The sequence below is a fragment of the Musa acuminata genome, chromosome BXJ2-3 (genome assembly GCF_036884655.1).
Source record: "Musa acuminata AAA Group cultivar baxijiao chromosome BXJ2-3, Cavendish_Baxijiao_AAA, whole genome shotgun sequence".
In the NCBI taxonomy this organism is placed as follows: domain Eukaryota; kingdom Viridiplantae; phylum Streptophyta; class Magnoliopsida; order Zingiberales; family Musaceae; genus Musa; species Musa acuminata.
Genome location: NC_088340.1, coordinates 6735696 through 6758996, shown reverse-complemented (window position 1 = coordinate 6758996; position 23301 = coordinate 6735696). Strand labels below are relative to the sequence as shown.

The 23301-nt window shown below is 40.1% G+C and overlaps 3 protein-coding genes and 1 long non-coding RNA gene across 17 annotated transcripts; 3 read left to right on the top strand and 1 right to left on the bottom strand.

The window, feature by feature from the left end:
- The first annotated feature begins 4145 nt into the window (after positions 1 to 4145).
- LOC135607127 (E3 ubiquitin-protein ligase MIEL1-like) lies at positions 4146 to 7845 on the top strand. Of its 12 annotated transcripts, XR_010485083.1 has the most exons (11): positions 4148 to 4513; positions 4604 to 5026; positions 5118 to 5205; positions 5304 to 5456; positions 5532 to 5609; positions 5690 to 5733; positions 5823 to 5863; positions 6136 to 6218; positions 6293 to 6541; positions 7028 to 7431; positions 7524 to 7845. XR_010485083.1 is itself a non-coding variant. In XM_065098677.1 (10 exons), exons 5-9 carry the CDS (start codon positions 5565 to 5567, stop codon positions 6505 to 6507), a joined length of 249 nt encoding a protein of 82 aa, XP_064954749.1. In that variant the 5' UTR covers positions 4146 to 4513; positions 4604 to 5026; positions 5118 to 5205; positions 5304 to 5456; positions 5532 to 5564; the 3' UTR covers positions 6508 to 6541; positions 7535 to 7845. The 12 variants fall into 12 exon arrangements, 5 of the variants coding, with proteins under 5 accessions (XP_064954749.1, XP_064954748.1, XP_064954746.1 ...); XM_065098677.1 differs by lacking the exon at positions 7028 to 7431 and having other exon boundaries at positions 4146 to 4513; positions 6472 to 6541; positions 7535 to 7845; XM_065098676.1 differs by lacking the exon at positions 7028 to 7431 and having other exon boundaries at positions 4146 to 4513; positions 6472 to 6541.
- Positions 7846 to 8216: 371 nt separating this feature from the next.
- LOC135607126 (uncharacterized) lies at positions 8217 to 13147 on the bottom strand. 3 transcript variants are annotated; one of them, XR_010485078.1, is made up of 7 exons: positions 13007 to 13147; positions 12720 to 12795; positions 10762 to 10843; positions 10512 to 10639; positions 9217 to 10415; positions 9036 to 9126; positions 8217 to 8943 (listed from the first exon to the last, which is right to left on the bottom strand). It is a non-coding gene; the product is annotated as an uncharacterized LOC135607126 (long non-coding RNA). The 3 variants fall into 3 exon arrangements; XR_010485079.1 differs by lacking the exon at positions 10762 to 10843 and having other exon boundaries at positions 8218 to 8943; XR_010485077.1 differs by lacking the exons at positions 10512 to 10639; positions 10762 to 10843 and having other exon boundaries at positions 8220 to 8943.
- LOC135607125 (3beta,22alpha-dihydroxysteroid 3-dehydrogenase-like) lies at positions 12948 to 16275 on the top strand. The gene is made up of 7 exons (XM_065098672.1): positions 12948 to 13837; positions 13916 to 14203; positions 14278 to 14370; positions 15180 to 15258; positions 15417 to 15523; positions 15796 to 15938; positions 16046 to 16275. The coding sequence occupies exons 1-7, from the start codon at positions 13109 to 13111 to the stop codon at positions 16149 to 16151; spliced, it is 1545 nt and encodes a 514-aa protein (XP_064954744.1). The 5' UTR covers positions 12948 to 13108; the 3' UTR covers positions 16152 to 16275.
- Positions 16276 to 17701: 1426 nt separating this feature from the next.
- LOC103977708 (zinc finger protein CONSTANS-LIKE 13) lies at positions 17702 to 21996 on the top strand. The gene is made up of 4 exons (XM_009393294.3): positions 17702 to 18483; positions 19347 to 19583; positions 21180 to 21475; positions 21616 to 21996. The coding sequence occupies exons 1-4, from the start codon at positions 17893 to 17895 to the stop codon at positions 21710 to 21712; spliced, it is 1221 nt and encodes a 406-aa protein (XP_009391569.2). The 5' UTR covers positions 17702 to 17892; the 3' UTR covers positions 21713 to 21996.
- Positions 21997 to 23301: the final 1305 nt, after the last annotated feature.

Here is a 23301-nt window from a genome sequence, read left to right as displayed (position 1 = left end):
CCATGTGGTTCTTCTTTTGGATTACTAGATATGTATTTTTCCCTTTTCGTTTACCAATGGTAAGTGATGAGGACGGGGTTGGATTCGATTCCTCGACCTTGTCATCAGATAGTCAAAGTCAAAAACTAGCCGACGTCATCTCGCCGGTTGTGGTAGCCCCCATTAGCTTCTGTCGGTGGGCTCCTGCCATTACGCAGACGCGCGCCTGATCCGGTGGGTCGATTTGCCTTTGCCCTTCTTTCTTTATTCGGGTCCCACTCCGCTCCGACCAATCGGAAGGCTCATTTCGGTTGTCGGTGGCTCGGCCGAGACGCAGATGCGGCCTGTCCCTGAGCCTGAACCTGTTGCGTCGACAAGCCACCGTAGGGGTCCGTCGTCCTTCTTCGCGGGCCCACTCGCCGACCAGCCAGAAGGCTACCTTCGCGTGGTCGGTGGTCCGTTGTCCTTCATCGTCCTTCTCGCGGGTCCCATGCCACGCAGCCAACGGAGACTGCCGAGACCGCGGTCGCGAGCTGGCCCCCGGAAGTGAGCCCGTGCATCGATCGATAAGCTACTGGCGGGGCCCATCGTCCTGTTTGCGGGTCCCACTCCATTGCAGCCAACGGCAAGGCTCACTCCGATGGTAGGTGGCTCTTCCGAGACCGCAGATGCGATCTGCCCCCGAGGCCTGAGCGCGGACAATCCGCTTGTGGGGCCCATCGTCCGAAAGTGGGTCCCGCACTTGTTCTTCTTCCCAATTGGCCCACGTATCGAGCTTCTTATATACCCATTCCGCACGGTCAAAAATTGCAAGAGATTGAAGTCCCACCGTAAGCACCAAACACCAGTGTTATGTTATGTCACACATAAATGAAAACCATAAATAATCGATAAGTGAGATTTTCTTGAAATGTGACATTTTTTTTTTCTAAGGATATTTTCCAACCAATGTAATTAGTCATCCATTTACTTGTGACGAGCAATCCTATCACATTGCATGCTCTCTCTCTCTCTCTCTCTCTCTCGCTCTCTCTCTCTCACTTCACACGTAGGACAAATAGTCAATTGGTCGATTGGTGCAATCAACGCTTCGATTGGAATGATCAGCATATTTGTTCTCAATATTTTAGAATTAAAATCAAGATTCACTTTTATTATCATACCATATTTTATTTAGTATAGTATACTCTATATCTATATTTTTAATATATAGTTGTGTATATTAATTAGATTATTGGTATCTATAGTATGTTGTTTTATTTTTATATTTATGATGTGTAATAATTTATAAATTTTAAAATTATCATATTTTATGTATACTTTATTAAGATTATTAGAACATTCAAGTACCCAAAAAATTGCAGAACTCCTAATCATATTAACTCAAACAAACATTTTCTCCCAAAATAATTGTTCTTTTGTCATAAAGCAATAATCTTATTAAGATATTAAGATTCTACACTCCTAATTTTAAATCTTACTTTTTTTTCTCTCTCTCTCTCTCTCTCTCTCTCTCTCTCTCTCTCTCTCTCTCTCTCTCTCTCTCTTATCATCATTCCTTACTTTATAAAAAAATAAAACAAGGAAAAAAGGGGAAAAAAAAGAGATTTAAATTTAAGCTAAAAAATGTCTTCCATAGAAGATCCAAGAAGGCAACATCTTTATCCTACAGAGTAAATCTGTATCCAGCAGTTGGATCCATGAATAAAGCTTTGAGGTGATCCACTCAACCAAAAAAGTCCTCAACAATTCCAGTACACACATTGGAAGCTAGTGCTCCATTAATGGAGTGGGCCAAAATGGGGAGCAAATAGCAGTGGTGTTCTCTTGGTTGGCACAGTGACAAAAGATCAAAAGAAAAGCCACACTGCTTTTGTTGGCATGGTGACAAAAGGAGTGCCAGTTTCATCTGCTGCAGTGTTGGTCACCAAAACAGGAGGCTTCTTCAAATTATAATGCCTTTTGTTTTAGGATTGCATTACCTAAATCACTAGTACAGAGAGAACAAATGGGAGGAGTTCATGTTCATTTACTGCATTAAAAGACTAGTTTTCCTTGGCATCAACAACATAGTGGCTTAATTTCCTTCAGTATGATTCCTCTCATCCATACTACTAATTGATTCCACCTCAACTTAGCTTCCTTTGTGCCATGAAATGAAGCAAAGAAATGCTTAAGAAATAGTTTATGTCATCACTTTGATTCTTTTCAGGTATGCTATATATTCCATAACCATGTATGGTTATGTTTGTAAGAGCTTCTTTTTGGTGTAAAAGAAATACTAAGAGTATGCAAGATGATGCTGATTGGCATCATTATCATATTGACCAAATGAGAGTGTCAGATGAACAAGAATAAAAAGAAACACAGTAGATTATTGTGCATATCTTGGAAGAACTGAGAGGCCAAGTTTGGAGCTGATTTGGCGCACTCCAATACCTCAGCAGCGTTTGGGATACACGGTGATCACCGCACGTCGGCGAGGTGGGCTGCAGATTAGCAGCAGTACCAGTGCAAGAACAACAGCTATGAGGATTCCCAGGATGTTGATGCCGCCTCCATTTTCTTCCTGTTCAGCGCAGCAAAACTTCCCCATGTTCGAGATCGAGAGAGAGAGAGAGAGAAGATCGAAGAGAATTTCAGTAGAATTGGCTGCAGAACTCGGACTAGTTCCTTCTCCTGACTCTTTCTTTAAGGCAGTGAAAGACATGGAGTAGCTCAAACATCTCCATCATGCTCATGTGCTATAATTGTTCTTCTTGTTTGTGTTACAGAGTGGAGTAGACCACACAGCAACCAACCCTCCCCATCGCTACGACTTTGTGGGCCTGAATGCTATAGAAAGGTTGTCTTTTTCTTCAGAAAAGCTTGTGTTCTGCATCATCTTGGAGGCTGAACATTTTGGTGTTTTTGGTCATCTCTTCACTGTTTATGATCGTTTGCAAGTGTTTTGCTGATGTGAAATAGCAGGTAATCAAATTAAAATTGTGGTCAAACTGGAAAGCTCCTTGCAATGATTTAAAGTTGATGCACGCTCCACCAGTTGCTTCACTTTGTTGCCTAATGAATTGTTGGTAGCAAAACCAGTACTGGCTACTGAAACACACAGCTTACCTAGAGAACCCAGATAAGGGGATGACACTCTGCAATCACCAGCAAGATCTGATTTATGTCAGTGTTAGATTGACATGAACCAGAATTGTCTAAAATTCAGTAAAGCCACTTTAATTATAAAGTGACTTTAACTGTAAGGCCACTGTAAAATTCAATAGTGTGTGAATTGTTAGCTTTGATATCAAGCAGATGATGATATGAGGGTACTTTAGATTGTGTAATTATGTGATGAATGAAGAACAAGTGTGATATATGTGCCAGTGGCAAAGATAGCAAAGACAGATTGATGTATATGTACCATATTATGTCATATGGTTTTCTTATCATGTAATAAATAATATATGTACAAACAAGAACAGATACACAAACTAGTGTTTACACTCTGTTTCTATTAGCAAATGTGGTGATCATGGTTTGTGTTCTCATAGTCCAAACTGGTGCAGCAGTCTCTCTCATCTTCCTCTCCCCTTTTTCCTTTCCATTTCTTAACCCTAAACAGAGCTTTGTTTTTCTGTTCATTTCATTTTTTTTCTGCAAAGTTTAATTATTCTTATTGGATCATACTTTAGCAGTCTGAGATTTCAATGAGTAGAGCTTAGTTAGATCCACATGATCCGACAAGTACTGGTCAATGGAATTATCTTAGCCATTGCCTTGCGGTAGTGAAACCATGGTTTGAAGCTGCAGCTTATTCCGATTCTCCAAGCAACGAAGTTGACCGAGGAAAGAGAGGGCCTGTCAGAAAGCAGCAAAGTCGAGGAAGACAAGACAAGTTTCCTATCCTCGAAACTCCATGGCTGCATGAAGGTCTTTCAGTTTCAACAGGATAGGATTGCTTTCATAATCTTAACTCACAAGTTTCACCCTCTGTTACTTTGCTGTTCCTGGATCAACATTCCCTCACTCATCAGAAGAATCATTTCTGGTTTGACCATGCTACATACACTCCCAAGAACTGCCCTGCAAATGGTGTCACCACCCACTGGTACTAGATATAAATACAAAGAAGAATGGACCAATAGGAGATGAGGAAGATGAAAGGAACACAATCTGATTAGTCCCAGTATGACAGCAGCGGAAGGACCACACTCCCATCCTAAGCATTTTGACTCAACCAAAGAAGAATGGACCAATAGGAGATGAGGAAGATGAAAGGAACCCAATCTGATTAGTCCAGTATGACGGCAACGGAAGGATCACACTCCATCCTAAGCATTTTGACTCAACTCCTGCTCACTAGTTTCATATTTTCTTAATAGATTTAGCTTCATTTCCGAGTGAAGACACATCAACAGCCAATCACCATGAGAAGTTCTTGGAGGACATGTTATTTTTCTTCGAAGGAAACATTGAGATGTGATCTTGTTTGATTCAACAAATGGAGATTGCTAAACATTTTGTGCTAACTTGACTGACTAATGTAAGTAGAAATCTATCTGATTCTGGATTGTGGTTGACACCATTTCCCAGAAACCAGCTTGCTTAAAAATTTAAATTTGAGATTTTGCAGGTCACTCATAAGCTGTCAGGAATTGTGCTTTCAGAAAGTTTTGGTGTCAATTCTTCATTCGATTTCCATGGTTTTTTATCTTTCATGTTTGTTCATTGTTCCACAGGGTTGGGTAAAGCTCACGACATGGGTTCTTCTTGAACTCTGCACCACAATCTAACTATAATTCAAATCGGTCTTTAGATTTGATTCCGCCGACAAAGATTTCAACTCAATCTAAGACGTTTTGACTTACCACCTGAACTCAACTCCCACTTCTTTTTCTGGTCACCTTCCCCATATTGTCTTCCCCTTCTTCTCTCTATATATGCATCAAGTTGCAGTCTTTGAGCGAGATTCTGCACCATTCCAAGTGTTTCTCGTCACAGGAATGGAGGCTTCCACTGATGATGATCGACTGGGCTTCGGGAAGATGGGACATGGGTCTGCTTGAATCTTTTCTCCTTTTTGATCGATTACTTCTTAGTTTCCTGTTCTAAGTTGGTGAATTATGTGGCTTTGGAACCTCGGACAGGTGCAAGCATTACAGGAGGCGGTGCAAGGTTCGAGCTTCCTGCTGCAATGGGATCTTCTCCTGCCGCCACTGTCACGATGAGTCCACGGTGACCAAATCTGTGTCTCACTCTTGACATTTTTAGCTGTTGTGTAATATTATGGGGCTTGATCTTTTTCTATGGTCAATTTTGGTGATTGGAATCAGAAGGATCGGCATGAGATCTGCCGCTTCGATGTGGAAAGGGTGAGTTTTGGCCCCGTCTGTGTTCGATCTGCTTCTTCGAGGGGTGTGAATTAGGTTTCTCCTCTTGATTTGATTCCGTATGTGATCTGTTCGATTTGTGACACCGAGCAAACGGTGAGTGTTGATTAGTCTATAATATGTATATATGGTGATACAAGAAGAGTTTGGCCTTCATTGGTTATCCTACAGGTCGCACAGATTTGCTCGAATTGTGGGGTCAACATGGGCGAATATTCCTGTGGAGTGTGCGGATTTTACGATGACGATGTAATCTTATCGATTTTTGGCCAGTTTATGTAATGAGATTTCTTAATGATATTGATCTGATGTTAATGATTCTCCTACAGATTGAGAAAGCACAGTACCAGTGCAGTGATTGCGGTATCTGCAGGTTAGCCATAACTTCTATTTTCTTTGTCTTGTTGATGCCCACAGACTGTTTGATGGAATGACTCAGGTTGTTGATGCATGTCTGAGCAGAGTTGGTGGCGGAGAGACCTTCTTCCATTGCCAGAAATGTGGTGTGTTCATCTAATCTTATTCCCTGTTTCTTCTTTGATTTGAAACTCTACAGCTTACTGCAATCCATGACTTTGATTTGTTTCACTTTCTTTGAATGTTTCTCATCCACAATGAATGTTGAATCTGCATGAACTTGAGGAACAATTGGCTCATAAAAATTATTTTAGCTTATATGTGCAAGCCTGTGTGCATGAAGGGATCCAAATCTCTAGTGTCCTACATTGCACATCAGATCATATATTTCTCTGCTGACTATTAGATGTGCACACAGGATCCTGCTACTCTGTACACTTGTTTAACAAGCATTCATGTCTGGAGAACTCAATGAGACAACATTGCTCCATCTGTTATGAGGTCTACCATAATGCAATTATTCTTTTAACTTCTATTTATTTGAGGAAGCTTTAGTGTTGAAAACTTTGATGCAGTATCTCTTTGACTCCATGAATGAAACAACAGTGATGAAATGTGGGCACACAATGCATACAGAATGTCTCCATGGAATGTTGAAGCATGAAAACTAATCCTGCTCAATGCTACTAAATCTGCTTGAAGCATAACAATGATCATTTATTTGACCTCATTTTTGGGGTGTCTTGGGATACAGATACGGTTGTCCAATATGCTCCAAGTCATTGATTGACATGACAAAAGTCTGGAGGAAGTTGGATGAGGAGGTAAGAGAAAACTGCAACTTTTCATACATATTATATAGGAATAGTTGAATATATATGCACTGAAGGCATTTGATCTTCTTTGCTATTTACTCAGAAAAAAAAAAGCTCTTGCAAATTTGAAAGTTCAGTACTGTTGGGATAACCCTCTTAGATTATCCTTTACACTGGCATGTTGTTTTGGCAAGCTTCTTATCCAGCTAGTTGAGTTACAGATAATTCTAGCTACTGTCATTACATAACTTGAAGTTGTAATTTTCCTTTTTTTTTTCCCTAATCTTCTGTTGTATGGTTTTGATTTACAATTTTAACATGGACATTTAAGGTGTATGACATGAAGATATTAGAAGATTTTTCACCCAGGAATTCTTTTTTCCTTTTAGTCTCTCTCTCTCTCTCTCTCTCTCTCTCTCTCTCTCTCTCTCTCTCTCTCTCTCTCTCTCTCTTAAATTGATGTACTCTCCTAAATTGATATAAAAGAGTATGCAGATAGAAGAAATAGAAATGCCTGAGGATTATAGATCAAGAAAGGTTAGTGTATTTGCATCTCCCATACTTCCTATGGTGTACTTTCAACTTGTTGGAGCTGATTGATAGCCATCTTAACTATTCCAACATTTCTAGTACAATTTAATCAAATTTGACTAAATCATTTAACTTGCCATTTTATTTTCTGAGAACTTTTCCTGATCCTTTTTCAAGTAAGAGAGAATTTGAAGACATGACAAACATATTTATTCTTTCTTAGTAGATGCTCTCAAAGCAGTACCTCTACTGGACTTCAGGCATACAGCAGCCTCTAAGCTTTCCTCTGCCATTTGGATCATGAAACCTCAGTTTCTTTCTTCGTAGATGCTCTCAAAGCAGTACCTCTCCTGGACTTTAGGCAAACAGTCAGCTTTCCTGTGCCATTTGGATCATGAAACCTCATTTTCCTGTGCTTGGATTCTTCTCATGTTTGATACAAATGATATTAAATTTGCAGTGATTTTGTAGATGTGGATCCTCTGCAACGACTGCAATGACATATTACTGAAGTCTTCTTCCACATTATTGGCCACAAATGCTGTCACTGCCAATCCTACAACACTTGCATGATTGCTCCCCCTGTAATCCATCAATGATTGGGCTCTGCTCTGAAACATTTAGGATTGATGAGCAACTCAAATGCCTCTGGTGGTGTCTCCTTTCTGATTCCAAGCTTAATTGATGTATACATACAAAATGTTTTGGATCTCCTGGACTAGATTTGGTTGTAACCATTTAGTGTACTTAGTACATTTGGATCACATATTATGGTGCATCAATGTTAATTTGCACAAACGATTGTCATGCACATCCATTATATTTAATGCATCTAAATCTATTACAATCAAATTTCCTTGGATCTAGAAAAACACACACTTGGTAATGTGCCACAAGTTGTTCTCTCACTTATGGTTTTTGCAGGATGACAATAATTTGGTTTATCTGTTTGATCTTTAGATTAGTTTCCCACATTTCTCATCACATTATATATTATTATAGTCTTATTCAGCTATTTTCATAAAAGCACAATGTATAGAAATAATTACCAACTTTGAACACAAAAACAGAAAAATTACCTTCCTGTGGTAATGCATTTCTGATCGCTAGTAATTGCAATTCTAATCATAAAATAGCCTATACATGAGGTTGGAGTTAATTAACCATGGATGAGAGGACAAGAACTTACTTGACTTATAACAATATGATAGATGCACTATTGTTAGCTTGAGCTTAAACCCCTCAGGAGAGTGATTCATACTTTTCATACTTAACAAGTTAATCGGACAATAAGAACCAATACCGATCAAGATATATATGTAATTTAATATTCTCTCTCTCTCTCTCTCTCTCTCTCGGTTGGGTTATCCATTACCTGATATATATACGTCAATGAACAGTATGTTGTTGGGATCACTGTGACAACAACTCCATGGAAAGTACCAAGTCTTAGAAATATGGTAGAGCCCAAAAAAGTGCTCAGACCGACTCTGTCATAATACCAAGCCTGTGGTCCAGCAACCAACGCCACTCTTCTCATCCCGTCGTTTCCCGTGCCTCGGTTCTTAGGTTCCCATGCCTCCGAACCGACTCGGCAGCTTGGCTTTCTCGATCATCACCGTGATGATGATGATGATGATGCGCCAACCAAATATTTGGAGTAGCACTCAGATAACGAAAGAAATTATAGCCACAGGATATGATGCAATCAGTGAAAGAACCACCACCATCGTACCATTGTACCTGCTTTGTGGTTTGCATTCATGTTCTTGGATGTTCTTTCTTGATCTGATGTAGGTCCACTGAAGTAGGCGCCAGTACATGGCCATGTTCCCACTTTCTGTGTTGCTCATGCCGCTTGTCTCCTGCCTTTTCCAAGCCTGTGAGCCCAAATGGACGAAGGTGGAACGTGCACCAAAGTAAAAGGATATATGTAACAGCATGAGAGTTTACTAGCAGAGAATAGTCACACCTTTGAACAACATCTGCTGTATCTGAATCAACGTGGCTTTCACCAGATCACATGCATAAGGGAGCACATTAAGTGCCTTTAGTTTATGCACCTGAAAACCAAGAAAAGTGGGTTAGAAACAACTCCTCTTTCCTTTCTCTTACACATGCATCATTACTTCAACCTTCCTTTTGGCACAAACCAGATAACTTGTGTGGGATCTAGAAATGCAAAGCAGTGGGCAGAATAGGAAGGGGAAGATGAATTCCAGGCATCAAACAACAGTCTTGAAGCAGCAGCAAAGGCTGTCAACCAAGTGGAAAACCATGTCAGGGACTCAATAATATCTCAGTAAACCAAAATAAATCAGTACAATACTATAACAAACAATTATGAATGCAACCATAAAGCAACTCACATGAACCATCCTGTGCTGCAAGTTAATTTCCACAAGATGGATCCTAAATAGAGAGAGATCATATATGCAACAATTGCATGACAAATTGCTCAGATTGAGAAACAAAAAGGAATACAAAGTAAACTGGCTGCAGAGGACTGGAACTAATAGCTAGTTTGAACGTCTTAGCAAGAACAGCTCCCAACTTCCTAGAAATTAAGTAGGTCTAAACTTCAGAAAATTATGTTGCTAACAAAGATGCTAAGATCACAAAACCTGATCCCCAAAAAGGTCAATGTGCTAATTTTCAGTAATAAAATCTAATCTGATGGATGATCATGGTAAGTCAATGCAGGTTAGCTCAAGGAAATTATCTAGAGACAATGAGCTACTAACAGTATGATGGAGGGAGGGGGAGATACGACACCAAAACAATAACCATAAACATAAAATTTGCAAAGCTAACCGTGTGCTTAGGATTTTTGGTGGACCATTAAGATAAGGTGCGATGGGTAAATGAGACCGTCCTGCAATGCTACATGACATAGTTGACATATTACATACATGATGTCATGCTGAATAGAATCCATACTCATTGAACATGTTGCAGGCAAGGAGTATCTTGGTGATAGATTTTGTCCAATAGGATGCAGCAAGGACCACCAAACAAATACCACTTGATGTCAAGAAATGTGAGATAACTTTAAGCATGGCCATGTCCAGCCTCCCTTTTAGTTTTGAACCTCGAAACTTCCTGGAAAATGATACATCCTGCCCATCTGCTGGAATAAAACAGAGACACTGAGAAAGTACTATAGAAGTTGAATATTATTGTGAGAATATGCAGGTCCAGTTTAATGTATATGTGCAGAAGCTTCGTTGATAAGAAGCCTTTAAGAATTCCATCTAGTTCTCTAACAATCCTTCATCTTCTTTTTCTTCCACCCATTCATGTCATCTTCTCTAGCTCCTCTTTTCCTCTTCTTCTTCACTTCTCCTTTTCCCTGCATTGTGCCAGTTTTGGCGAAAACAAAACAGATGAAAAGTTGCTGCAGCCAGCAGTTGAACCGTAGAGATGGCAAATAACGTTCACTTATAACCTGGCCTGGTCTTAAGAGGTCAGCCTGGACCAGTCTATGCTGAAGTGGAATGGGAAGTGAAAATACCACCCAATTCTTTGGCAGTTTTTTCTGATACTAGGTGGTAACTGGTTTTGGACCAAAACTACCTAGTTATACAGAGCAAAATCAGGTGATAATACTGGCTCTGCCCACTGCAGAATGTTTGAATTCAGTAAAACCAGGCACAACATTAATCAAAAATGAAAATTTTCTTCCAATAAGAATATACTCAGCAAGCTGAAAATAACTCTGAGGACTTCGTCAAGTGCAGAAGAAACAGAACAGCAAGACATTGCAGATAGCCCCTATACCTAATGAAGGCAGCAAGTAAAACCAAATTACTGTTATTGATGCAGTAACATGGATGTCTTAGCAAAAAACAGTGGCCGTAGTTATTTCAGAAACAAGATTCCAATTCAGTCAATACTTAAATATTATATTCATGCTACGGAAAACATAAATATACCTAAATCACTAGTTTGCCAATACAGGGTCCTAATATTGTATGTACCACATACATACGTATAAGTAACTGGGCAATACACGATTGAAGGTTCCAGGATGAAAGTCAACTACACCTTATATGAATATTTTTTTCACATTTTCAATTTTGAAGTGTGTTTTTCAGTGCTTCAAATCAAGATTGCATGTGCCAGTTGTGCTGGTACATATCAGCTGATGCATGATTTGCCAGCAACTTATCATCAAGTGGCTCATGCCATTGAACTTTTTACACTTGAGGATATCAATATTCTGAGCGTGCATTTTGAGGTAAAAGACATGAAGTAAAAAAATTGAGAAAGACTGTTAAGTAGCCATAGATACGACAGGAACAGTAATTTCTCTCTGTCATGATCAAGGTCCAAGGACCATTCTCTCTGAGATCGTTGATGGAATTAAAAATAAATAAAAAAAAGTGTCCAATATATCCACACATGTAGATCGTTAGCATGCTCAAAACTAAATCCAGAAAATACAAGTCAACTGAAAATGCCCAAAATTAAAACGAATGAAATGCATAAATATATTGGTATGATTTGACATAGACGCAGAAAACCATCAAACAAGCATTATTGGTTATAAAATGGCACAATTACATCACATTTTATATAGGATATCTTGGGGTGACATTATCAAATCCATCATATATCTCACTGCAACAGAAAGTATTCAGATTATAAAAAGAAAAAGAGTGCTCCAAGAGAATATAGGGTGACACTTTTCCCCTAATTGTGGGATGTTTCGCTTCCTCAAGAGAGCAATTAGAAAAGACAGAAAACAGATAATCATCTAGCAAAACCTACATAGGCCGACCAAACCCTCCAGTTGTTTCTTCATCTTTCAAGGTACCTTCTGATACATGGCCTATCATATATGGGATATTCAAACAGATTTGTCAACACCAAAGGACAAAAGGACACAACTTGAAGGCTGTCCTTAACCATGTCAATCTGATCACATGGGTGAGACGATGTAGATGATTTACGAAAAAAACTTGAAACTAAAACTGAAAAACCAAAACTACTAACTAGTTGCAATTTCCAAACAAGTGGGTTAGTATAATAATTCCTACCTACAATGTCAATTGTTGGTGGGAAGCGTCTGCAAAGAGAACAAGTAGTCTAACCACTATGGATAAATGTTCATTGAATCGACCAGAAAATATGAAAAATGCTCAGACTAAGCCAGCTAGAGCCTCAGATCAGCGTTTTGGCACACTCATCCTTGCCAACAACAACACAGTGCGCAACTGTTGTTGGGGGTTCATGCCCATATCCATCATCATTGGCTAACATTAAAATGAAAAAAAAGAAAATCGAATCATAAGATAAAATGATCCGACTTTAGTAAAATAGGCAGCACAACATAAAAACCACAGTAAAAACTTAAAAAGGAAAAATAAGAAATGGTGATCTGTGAGACTAACTTCATCAATGACATAAAGACAAATGCTTCACAGGTTAATGAGAACCAGATTGGACCGCAGAGAAACAAAAGACAAAATTGAAGGCAGAACACTTGTCAATCCAAATAAGACCGTGCGGACATTCAATGCGATAAGAAAAATTGCTGTCCCAGAAAGCAAAAGGAACTGGGGAATTCAAATGATAACCATGAGTTGCGCAAGTGGAAGAAGAATTGGACAACGAAGAAGGAATAAATGTCAAAGAAAGATGATGGCTTTACCTCCGGCTTAGGGCTCTACCCCTTTGGTTTGCCCCCTTTGCAAAACCCGACCATGAAGGACGTCAATTTCTCGGGTCTGCAGCAGAACAATAAAGAGGTAATAGCAAGTCAGAATCTTTCAATTAAATGCACAGGGGATCATGGGGCCCGCGAGAAAAGGAAGCCCACGTTACACCCCCCGTGCGTTCCCCTTTCCCATATCATTCCCTGATGCGATCTCGCTGTATTTTATTGCTTTGAAGTGTTCCCTTTCTGCCTGTTATACTTCTACATTTACTCGCACTTACTCCTGCTCAGCTTTCCTCTTCCAGTCTGCTGCAGCTGCTTGCTGCTTGCGGCATCCACACCACCGCTCTTGATCGAACACTGGCTTGGTGGTGCGGCGAATTATGGATTCCGGCAGGTGGTCTCTTCAGCTGTTCGATGTGATGCTCGTTGTAATTGCAGGTATAGTTTTTTGGGAATTGGGGAGGAGGAGGAGGAGGACGCGGGCGGCAGCGGGGCGGCTGCCACCGGGGAGCGTGGGGCTGCCGGTGGTGGGGGAGACGCTGCGGCTGATCGCGGCGTACAAGACGGAGGACCCGGAGCCGTTCATCGACGAGCGGGTGCGGCGGCACGGGCGGCTGTTCACGACGCACGTCTTCGGGGAGCGCACGGTGTTCTCGGCGGACCCGGAGTTCAACCGGATGGTGCTGGGGGCGGAGGGCCGCGCTGTGGAGTGCAGCTACCCGTCGTCTATCTCCACGCTGCTGGGCGCCCACTCCCTCCTCCTCATGCGCGGCGCCCGTCACAAGCGCATGCACTCCCTCACCCTCACCCGCCTCGCGTCCCCCGCCGCCATCCGCGACGCCGCCCTCCTCCCGGACATCGACCGCCTCGTCCGCCGCACCCTCGACTCCTGGTCCTCCTCTCCCTCCTCCTCCCCCCCCTCTCGCGTCCTCCTCCTCGACCAGGCCAAAAAGATCACCTTCGAGCTCACCGTCAAGCAGCTGGTGAGCTTCGACCCGGGCGAGTGGACCGAGTCCCTCCGCCGCGAGTACCTCCTCCTCATCGAGGGCTTCTTCTCCATCCCCTTCCCTTCCTTCCTTTCTTTCACCACCTACGGCCGCGCCCTCAAGGTACATCCGCACCATTCATCACCTACTCATATCAATCCGATTCATAGATTTACAATATAAACCTCTCCAACAAATCAGGCGAGGAAGAAGGTGGAGGCGGCTCTGAAGGAAGTGATTAGGAAGAGGAAACAGGAGAAAGCGGCGGCAGGGGCGACGATGACGACGGCGGCTGGAGGCGACAAGCAGAGGAAGGACATGCTGGAGGAACTGATGGACGGTGGCGATGAGGAGGAGGGAATGACAGAAGAAGAGACGGTCGACTTCCTGCTGGCGCTGCTGGTGGCCGGCTACGAGACCACCTCCACCATCATGACTCTAGCCGTAAAGTTCCTCACCGACCTCCCCCACGCCCTCGCCCTCCTCCGGGTGCGTTCCCGCCTCCCTCACCACCAACTCATCCTAAACACCATTATTAATGCTGTTGTCATTTCGTCGAGCAGGAGGAGCAGGAAGGGATCAGGGCAAAGAAGGGAGACGACGAGGAGCAGCCCTTGTCCTGGAGCGACTACAAGTCTATGCCCTTCACTCAATGCGTACGTCATTTTACTCTCTTCTCTCTCTCTCTCTCTCTCCTTTCAATCATGAACTCCATCAAACCCATGATCATCGTCTACCTTCCTTCGACTTCTTCCTTTCAAGCAGTATCGATACCAGCTTATCTATCGGAGATCGTTCTTCATCACCACCGTGATTAATTTCATGATCCCTGTGAATTTTCATCTAAATCGTAAATGACGCGATGACACATCATGATTATGTCAGAATAATAATTAATTATGTGGAAGTGTAACAGCATTTTCTTGAAAGTTGTGGATATCCTGTTCTATTATATTCCTAGTTAATATAGTTTATGTAGGAATATAAAATTAGGATTTGGGATTGGGTACTTCAATGATTAATCAGATTTAGAAATGGATAAAATTCATAATTATCTATTGTCAATTTTTTTTTAAGGAGCGGACGATGTTTCCATCAATATCATACAAACAGCACAAATTTAAAGAATATATAAATCTTGTGGGGGCATTGCACTTGCATGAATCAACCTGACATTGGATTTGATATGAGCTTGACCGACGACACCGCATGTGAAGTCGGCACCCGACCCCGTACTCCGAATCGGACTCCAAAGCGTGGGTCCGATTGGATGTTGACCGGTCCACCGAAACCGGCATCGTGCTTCGCGCCGCAGTACGTGGCGGAGCACAGCGGCGGGGCCCGGCTGAGTAGGTCGGGGTTGCCGCCCAAAGCCTGGATTGTCAGCTGCAGATGCAATCTGGTCCGTTCATCATGCAACACAGCGCGCTGTTGAGACGAAACCTTTTTCTGTTTTGGACGGCAGGTGATCAACGAGACGCTTCGAGTGGCCAACATCATCAGTGGCGTGTTCAGACGCGCCATGACAGACATCCATTTCAAAGGTATACTACCTGTGCTTTTTCTCTCACACTAATCATCATCCTCTCTCTACGTTGAAGCCCAAGAACGAAGGAAAAGAAAAAAAAACAGGACTATTATTATTATTATTATTATTATAAGGTCAAGTCGTGAGTCCCGTGTTTCTTTAATTTTCGTGCAGGGTACAAGATTCCCAAGGGGTGCAAAGTTTTCATCTCTTTTCGTGCCGTCCATCTTGATCCTGAATACTTCGAGGATGCCCGGACCTTCAATCCCTGGAGATGGCAGGTACCGTTTCTCAACCTTTCAACGCTTCGTTATCAGGCACAGTTGCATATAAATATGCATAGATTACTCCACAGTCAATAATTTTATGTATTTGTCTTTCTAAATTTAGGTACTGTTTGTTTTATATTTTTAGTATTTTAATTCATATTGTAACATTAATCATGCTTAGTAGTGATTATTTATTTATTTATTTATAAGGTGTGTTAAGAAGGCCAGTGGCCGCGACGCAGTCTGAGAGTTCACTAGTGGCGTTGGATTTGTGTTTTGTGCAGAACAACGAGGTGGCGCAGCTGCAGCAGACCGGCGGTGCTGGCGTCTACACACCGTTCGGCGGCGGCTCTCGGCTGTGCCCCGGTTACGAACTAGCGCGGGTCGTCATCTCTGTCTTCCTCCATTACCTCGTCACTGGCTTCAGGTACGGTCGCACCTACATGGCACGGCGGAGAACGTCGATGGCTTCCTTGCCTCTAAGACAAGCACTGCATGGCGTGTACTGAGTTGAGCTTCCGCATGCATGCGCAGTTGGGAGGAAGCAGAGAGAGATCGGCTGGTGTTCTTCCCGACCACGAGGACGCTCAAGGGCTATCCCATCAATGTCCGGCGCCGCGAGAAGGAACGACGAGGATGAACAGCTCCAGCTTCGTGCCTCCTCCTCCTCCCATCAATGTCCGGCTGGTTGTACGTGCTGATAACCACGAAGAAGATGATCCATGTATGTTTTATCTTGGCATAGTGAAGCTTGTTCTTCCTGATCTCGTTACGTGCAGAACGAGTACCCGCGGCCGTATTCATACCGTATCGACTAAGGTCAAACCAAAACGTTGACCCTCAATGATTCCCAGTTAGCCCAATACCTGCATGTATGAGAGGATTAGGAGTGGCAATGGGTTGATTACCCGAACTTAACACATGAATCCGAACCGCAACACAAGTATATATATATATATTTATCTTATTTCCTCTACAGATCTGATTAAATGCTACTTAAAGCCACTTTAAGTATATCAAATAGAGAAAAATCTAATCCGTAATGTCTCAATTATTTAGGATCGATTACATAGGTAAAAAATCATATATTTAATTAAATTAAAATATTTAATTTTTTTTATAGCTTTCATTAAAAATCTTTTTAGGTTTCATTTAATTATCCTCATCCCACTCACAGTTATAATTTCACACTTTCTAATTGTCGTATTAGATCGCTTAACCTTATATTCATCATCTTAATCGATTCTGCTCCATTTTATTTCGATAATCAAAATAAAAAATATATTTTCTATTAGCCTCACAAATTCACACACTCCTATATATAAAATGTTCATGATGAATTCATTAGAAAATATAATTATGCACTTGCATATTTATTAATTATATAATCATGCAGTCTTTCAAAATAATTGACTTCTGGTTTCTTTTAATTCACACTGGTTGGCAACATAATTAGTTTCTTACATAGTTAATATTGCTTCTTCTATCATTTACTTGGTCAAACCCCCAGTCATCTTGGAGCAATTAGTTGGCAACCACCTATTTCTTGATGAACAATTTTAAAGAGCAATAAATGCACAATAATTGGTGAAAGAATTAATCAATAAGAGAAATTTGAGTACAATGTTTTATGTTTTAGAAACATTCTATTATATTGTGTTTTAGGTAAATTCACTATGTAGGTGATTTATTATCACGATCATGAGTTGATTAGCCTATTAATTTTATTAACGAATTAAGATAAAAAAATATATATATATATTTAAGTTAAAATTAATTTAGTATATTTATTAGACTTTTATAAATCAATCTTAATATTTATCGACTTCCGAGATAGATTTAAATTAGGGTGTGATAATCTCTTTAACATTATTTTTTACCATTCTTAATATTAACTAGGATAAAATATTTTTAAATCTCTTAAAATAATTTTTTAAAGAATAAAATATATATTTTTAGACAATCCGAGCTCTACTAATAATTATAGAGCACCATAACTCCATAAAATTAATATAAAGAAAAAAGATTAAAAAATACAAAAAAAAAAAATGGGGGAAAGATGTTTGTGAAAGGTACATGAAGAAAAATCTCCCAACCTCCCCCTATCGATTAATGACAACACAAGAACAAACTGTCAGTTATTCCACCGGATGGGTCGGGAGACACGTCCAGACTCTCTCGATGCTACCGCTGTTGCTCTTTTCCCATCCTTCTCTTTCAAATGTCTCTTTCCTTCTGCCCCTCCGCTTGGTCCTGTTCTACACACTCCTATTTGCTTCCCTCATCACCACCTCGATCTACCCACCTCTCAAGCCTCGCATTCCACTAGATGAAACAGTGAAGTAAAAGAAGAGAGAAGGCCTCCAACTTCAACTCAGGAGATGGGCCAAGAGGGAGAAGCAACAGCACCAGTGGTAGCTGTAGTAGTAGAAGAAGAAGAAATAGGGCGAGGAAGAGGAGGAGGAGGAGAAAGGGGCGGGACTGGAGAAGAAAGCTGTGATTATTGCGGGGCGGCGAGGGCCCTGCTGTGGTGCCGGGCCGACGCGGCGCGGCTCTGCCTCGCCTGCGACCGCCACGTGCACGCAGCCAACTCCGTGTCGTCCCGCCACTGCCGCGCGCTCCTCTGCGACGCCTGCCGCTCGGAGCCCTCCGCCATCCACTGCTCCTCATGCCGGGCTCTCCTCTGCGCCAACTGCGACTTCGACGCCCACGGGCGTGCCGGGCTGCTGCACGACCGCCGACCCGTCGAGGGCTTCTCTGGGTGTCCCTCGGCGGGGAAGCTCGTGTCGGCTCTCGGGGTTGGCGGGGACGAGAAGGAGGTGTTGGAAGGGGAGGCGGATGACGTCGGTGACTACCTGGTGGAGGACGGGAGTGTGTGGGAGGCGCAGCCGGTGCTTAGGTTCGAGGATTTTATAGTGCCTACCACTGCTAGTCATGGGTTTCATGCTATGGGGATGCCTCCCTTGCCAAAGGTATGTCAATCAAATCGAAATTGGTCTCTTTGTGCTCTTCTTTCTCATTCTTTTCTAGAATTTCATTGCTGATTTGCTTGTTTGATGACTTGAATTTACAGAAACAATTGCATATATGTCAAATTAATGTCTTATTTCCTGAAATAAAGAATTTCTTCCTCCTCCTTTTCAGAAAAGAGCTTGAATAGTAGTAGCATATAGCGAGAAAGCATGTAAATGAATCTGCATGATGTTAACGATACTAAGGAGACACAAAATTGGAAGTCTAAATAAAAACAAAAAATGATCGTAATTTTATTTTTCTCATCTTTCACTGATCTTTCGGTTTGCTATTGCTTTTCTAATTTTGTATGGATTAGTCAAATTGTTGCACCTTAATGTTTTGGTGATGATGGAACAAGTTGAGTTGCAATAAGTGCTCACTGAGAAAGGATGAGCATGGGTACTATTCTGTGGATGATAGTTGACACATAACAACAGGTTGGCAACTCATCTGGTCCCAACAAATATTCCAATAAATTGTTGCACGAATTTTCAACTCTCTATCAGACTGTTCTGCAGTATACTTTTGAATAACTTTCACATGTTTTGACTTATGGGTACTAACATTTAGGCCTTAATATATGAACGGAAATAGGACTTGCTAGTTTAACTTCATTCTTGTTTTTGCTGTATATACTATTAATGTTCTTAGTGTTGTTTTTGCTGCTTAGCTTCTAAACATGAGTCTTTTCATAGTCATTATTGAACAATTAATTCCAATAAAAAATTGTTCCATTTTTCTGATTTCCTAAAGAAATTTATGATTGATTAGTTTATCTAGGGTAAGATATTTACTTTTTGGGGTCTTCTTTTTGCAACAGCATCGAAATTCAACTTGTGGGAAACATAAAGAAGAGATAATTCAGCAAATTCGTGATCTTATAAAGCTTGAAAGTGGTACAAATGATTATCATGAAGTTGTTGCACCAATAATGGAATCCTATGGTTGGGTTTCAGAACAAAATATTCAAATTGATTATCTGGGCCCCGCTTCAAATAATTCGTGGAATGTCGGCCCGGCTTCAAATAATTCGTGGAATGTCACAACTCCTCATGAGGTTTGCTCTTCCTTTTTGCATCTTTGGAGTGTTCTTCAGCTTTATTTGCAAACTTTAGACCCATGAAATGGGTCGAATTGCAATATATGTTATTCTGATTTATTTTCTATATAGTATGCTTGTTAATTTTCTTGAAATGGTACAAAGAAATCTTGTATTTCAATTTGATGAACTTATCTTGTTTGCTTGATATCATGTGGTGCAACAACTCAAATTTGAAAGTTGAAAGAATATCTGAAGAAGACCAAGATCTTCTTGAAAGTTAAGATGTTATTGTTCCCTCATCATATGTTCCCATCTCATGACAATCAATCTGTTAAAGGAAAAATTCGAATAAATTTCTGATATGAAGATTTCTAATGTTTCCAGATTTTCTAAAATTTTCTGTGTCACTTCTATTATTGGAATTATTACTTTGACAGGAATCTATTTAAAATATCGCTAACTTCTTTTTTACTTCCTTAAATAGTTTTTTAGGGCATACTCTTGCTTTTAATGGTCTTGTGCAGTTACTTTGGGAAAAATATTAACATGTGTGAAGCTTGTGAAAATTTCTGAATGGGAATTGGAAGTCATGGGTTCATTTGTACCTTCTCTCTTTTATTATTAAAGATGCATATCTTAACTTTTAATTATTGTTTAATAGTATATTCCTGGAAAGCTTAAATTTCTGTTTATGTGTTTTTTTATTAAATTATGTGACTGACTATATTATAGTTTGGTGAGAAAAAGGAGATCCCTCAGGCACTTCATTAGTCAGGCTGATAGCCAATATACATTACTTAATAATTTGTTGGCCTATTTCCACTTGCTTGTCTTTCTTATTGGAATAAAATTCAGTCCTTACCCTGAGAAATATGATGTCAAAATTTTCCTTATTAATACTAATGAAATAATATTTGGATTAGAATCATTGATATGATTATGCATAATTATTATTGATAAATATTATCATACATGGACTATGAATAATTCAATCTTATGAATAATTTTCCTTATTTATGCCTTTTCTTACATATAAAGTAAGTTGAGCTAGTGTAGATTGAGGCTAGTGATGCATAGAGAAAGATAATGGAAGAAAACTATACCTCCTGTGTATTTTTATTGGAATATTGAAAATTTTGGCCTGATTTAATTTTCTTTTTTGCATTCACTTTTTAATGTTGCTCTCATTTCCCTCTTTGCCTCTCTTTTTAGCTTCCCTCCTCTATTCTCTACTTCCTGCTGTTTGTTATGATATTTATTGACAAAATGATATTTATTTTCTTTTCTGATGTTATCAACTATTGCCTTTATTTAACTTAGCTTTCTGCAATTTCTTCTCCCTCAAGGTTTTGATGTGTGAATTATCTGCTTGTGCTGATTAGTTGGTGGTTTTTCTGCAACTGTGTTGAACAGATATTACCACCATCCTTTTATAACAGGACCTATTGGCCTTTATGGTTGTCAAATTATGCATAGCAGGAAACTATTAATTCTTGCATCTGTGCAAAAACTAGAGAAATTAACAGGCACTTTGAGAAATATTCAGAACAATGCCGTAAAAAATGTTTCTTGTTTAGAAGCGGTGATACAAACCCTTGTTTCTTCTTGCAGGATATTACACTTGAAGGTAACCAGATTGATTGTCGTGAAGCTAACACTACAATTGGCTTGTTAAATCCTCCTGGAGAATATCCCAGAACCTCTTCTGCCGTAAACTTGTCATCACTGAATGAGGCTGCTGAAGCGAATGCATGTAAAAGTCATGGCAATGATACAAACACAGACCATGTGGAGTTTGTTCCTCAAGATGAGATGCAACATTTGCCTCTCAAAGGCATTTATAAATTAGCTCGTGCAGACCGCAACTCTGTAATTTTGCGCTATCAGGAGAAGAGAAAGACACGAAAGTGAGTTTAGATTAATAATTTTTCTCTCCTTGTTTCTGGAAAGTAGATACTGCAGTTTTTCTGTTGATGAAAACGACAATTCCTATTTCTGAACTTGTAGTTACTGCTACCTCGCTTTGCTTTTCTTGTCAACTAAGCAGATACAACAAGCTCATAAGGTATGAATCACGAAAGATTCGAGCTGACAGCAGGCTAAGAATCAAGGGTCGTTTTGCCAAGACGAATCCTAGTCAGTAAACATGGATGGGTGTTATGTCCAGAAGATTCATTCATGATAGCAACTGCACTATGGGCATTCGTCTCTTATCTCTACCAAGACAGTCTAGTGCTATCGAGCAAAAAAATGAACACTCAAGTGATTGTTTGTATCATGGCATGCATCGTAGTTCTGTGAGTAGTTGAAGTTTATGTAGCAGTGTTGACTATATTCTAATTATATGTTTTGTTGTAAGTACACGATAAATTTGTAAGGAATGATCAGATGTTTCTCAAGAGTAATAACTATAGAACATTTCCCTGAACCCCTAGAATTTGTGAAGGGCTATCATTTTGTTCCTATGCAAAAATTTGTGGAAATCGATGTTTTAAGTGGCAAGATGTAGCAGCTATGATAGCAAAAAGACAGTAGATCAATCAGATCAACATCAATCCAAATTGTTACAGAATTTGTTAACAGAAGAGGTAAATGTGGATGATCTTAAAATTTTTAGTGATATGTATATGTTCAAAAAATGTATTATTTGTTGAAGTTTGTAATTACATTATGTTTGTCAGTGCGGAACCCATATGATCCTATGTTGATCATGTACTTAATTATAATTTCTGTAATACCTATCTGAAATCAATCTCAACCATATCCTATCCTAGAAATGCACTTATGCTTCTATGAGAATTCATGTTTGACTATGCCCATGAGAAAACCCCAAGAGTTATGTTCAGCTGTTCCCACAAGCAAACCCAACACTCAAAATTTAGTGTCATATATATTCTTTTAACGCAATCTAGCTAATATTAACCATAATTAATAAAAAAAATTAAGTATATTTTAGGTTTATATATAATTGAAAATAATTAATTTTCATCATAATCTTTTGGGAATTTCTATATTGTGAAAATACAAAAAAAAATTTAGGTATATATATATATAGTATAATTTAAATTAACTAATCTTAGCCATAATTATAAGTGAATGTAGATATTTAAAGATATTTTAGGTATTTACATATATAATTCAAAGTAGCTACTGTTAATCATAATGAGAAGTGGCTAACCCTATGTGAAGACCCTTAATATTTGGACTGGCATATATGCTGGAGGAAAGTATATTATCTATAAATTTTGTAAAATACAAGATATATTAAAACCTTATATAATATAATATAATATAATACTACATATATTTTAAATACTTTCATGCTTGCTGTGAAGTTTGTGGGGAATAAAATTAGATCAGATCGATGAATTGATTTCCATGTCGGATTCGGCCACACGTCATCTCATCCGAAGTCAAACGGTTTCCTGGCACGATTCGAATCCGAATCAGTATGGAATCCGATTTAGGAAACGAGTCTTAGATACGTGTATCCGAATTCGAGTAGGCTTCCGCCGCCGCCTCTGTCTATATAACCACAGCAGTAGCAGCTATACCTTCTCATCATCTCCCTCGAGCTCTTCCGAGACTAACCATAGTAAAGAAGAAAAGAATATGGCAGGGCCGTTCCCCCCGGGCATAAGGTTTGTGCCCACAGACCAGGAGGTCATCAGCTGTTTCCTCCGCCCGCTCGTCGACGGCCTCCCGGTGCCACCCGGCGAAATCCACCACTCCG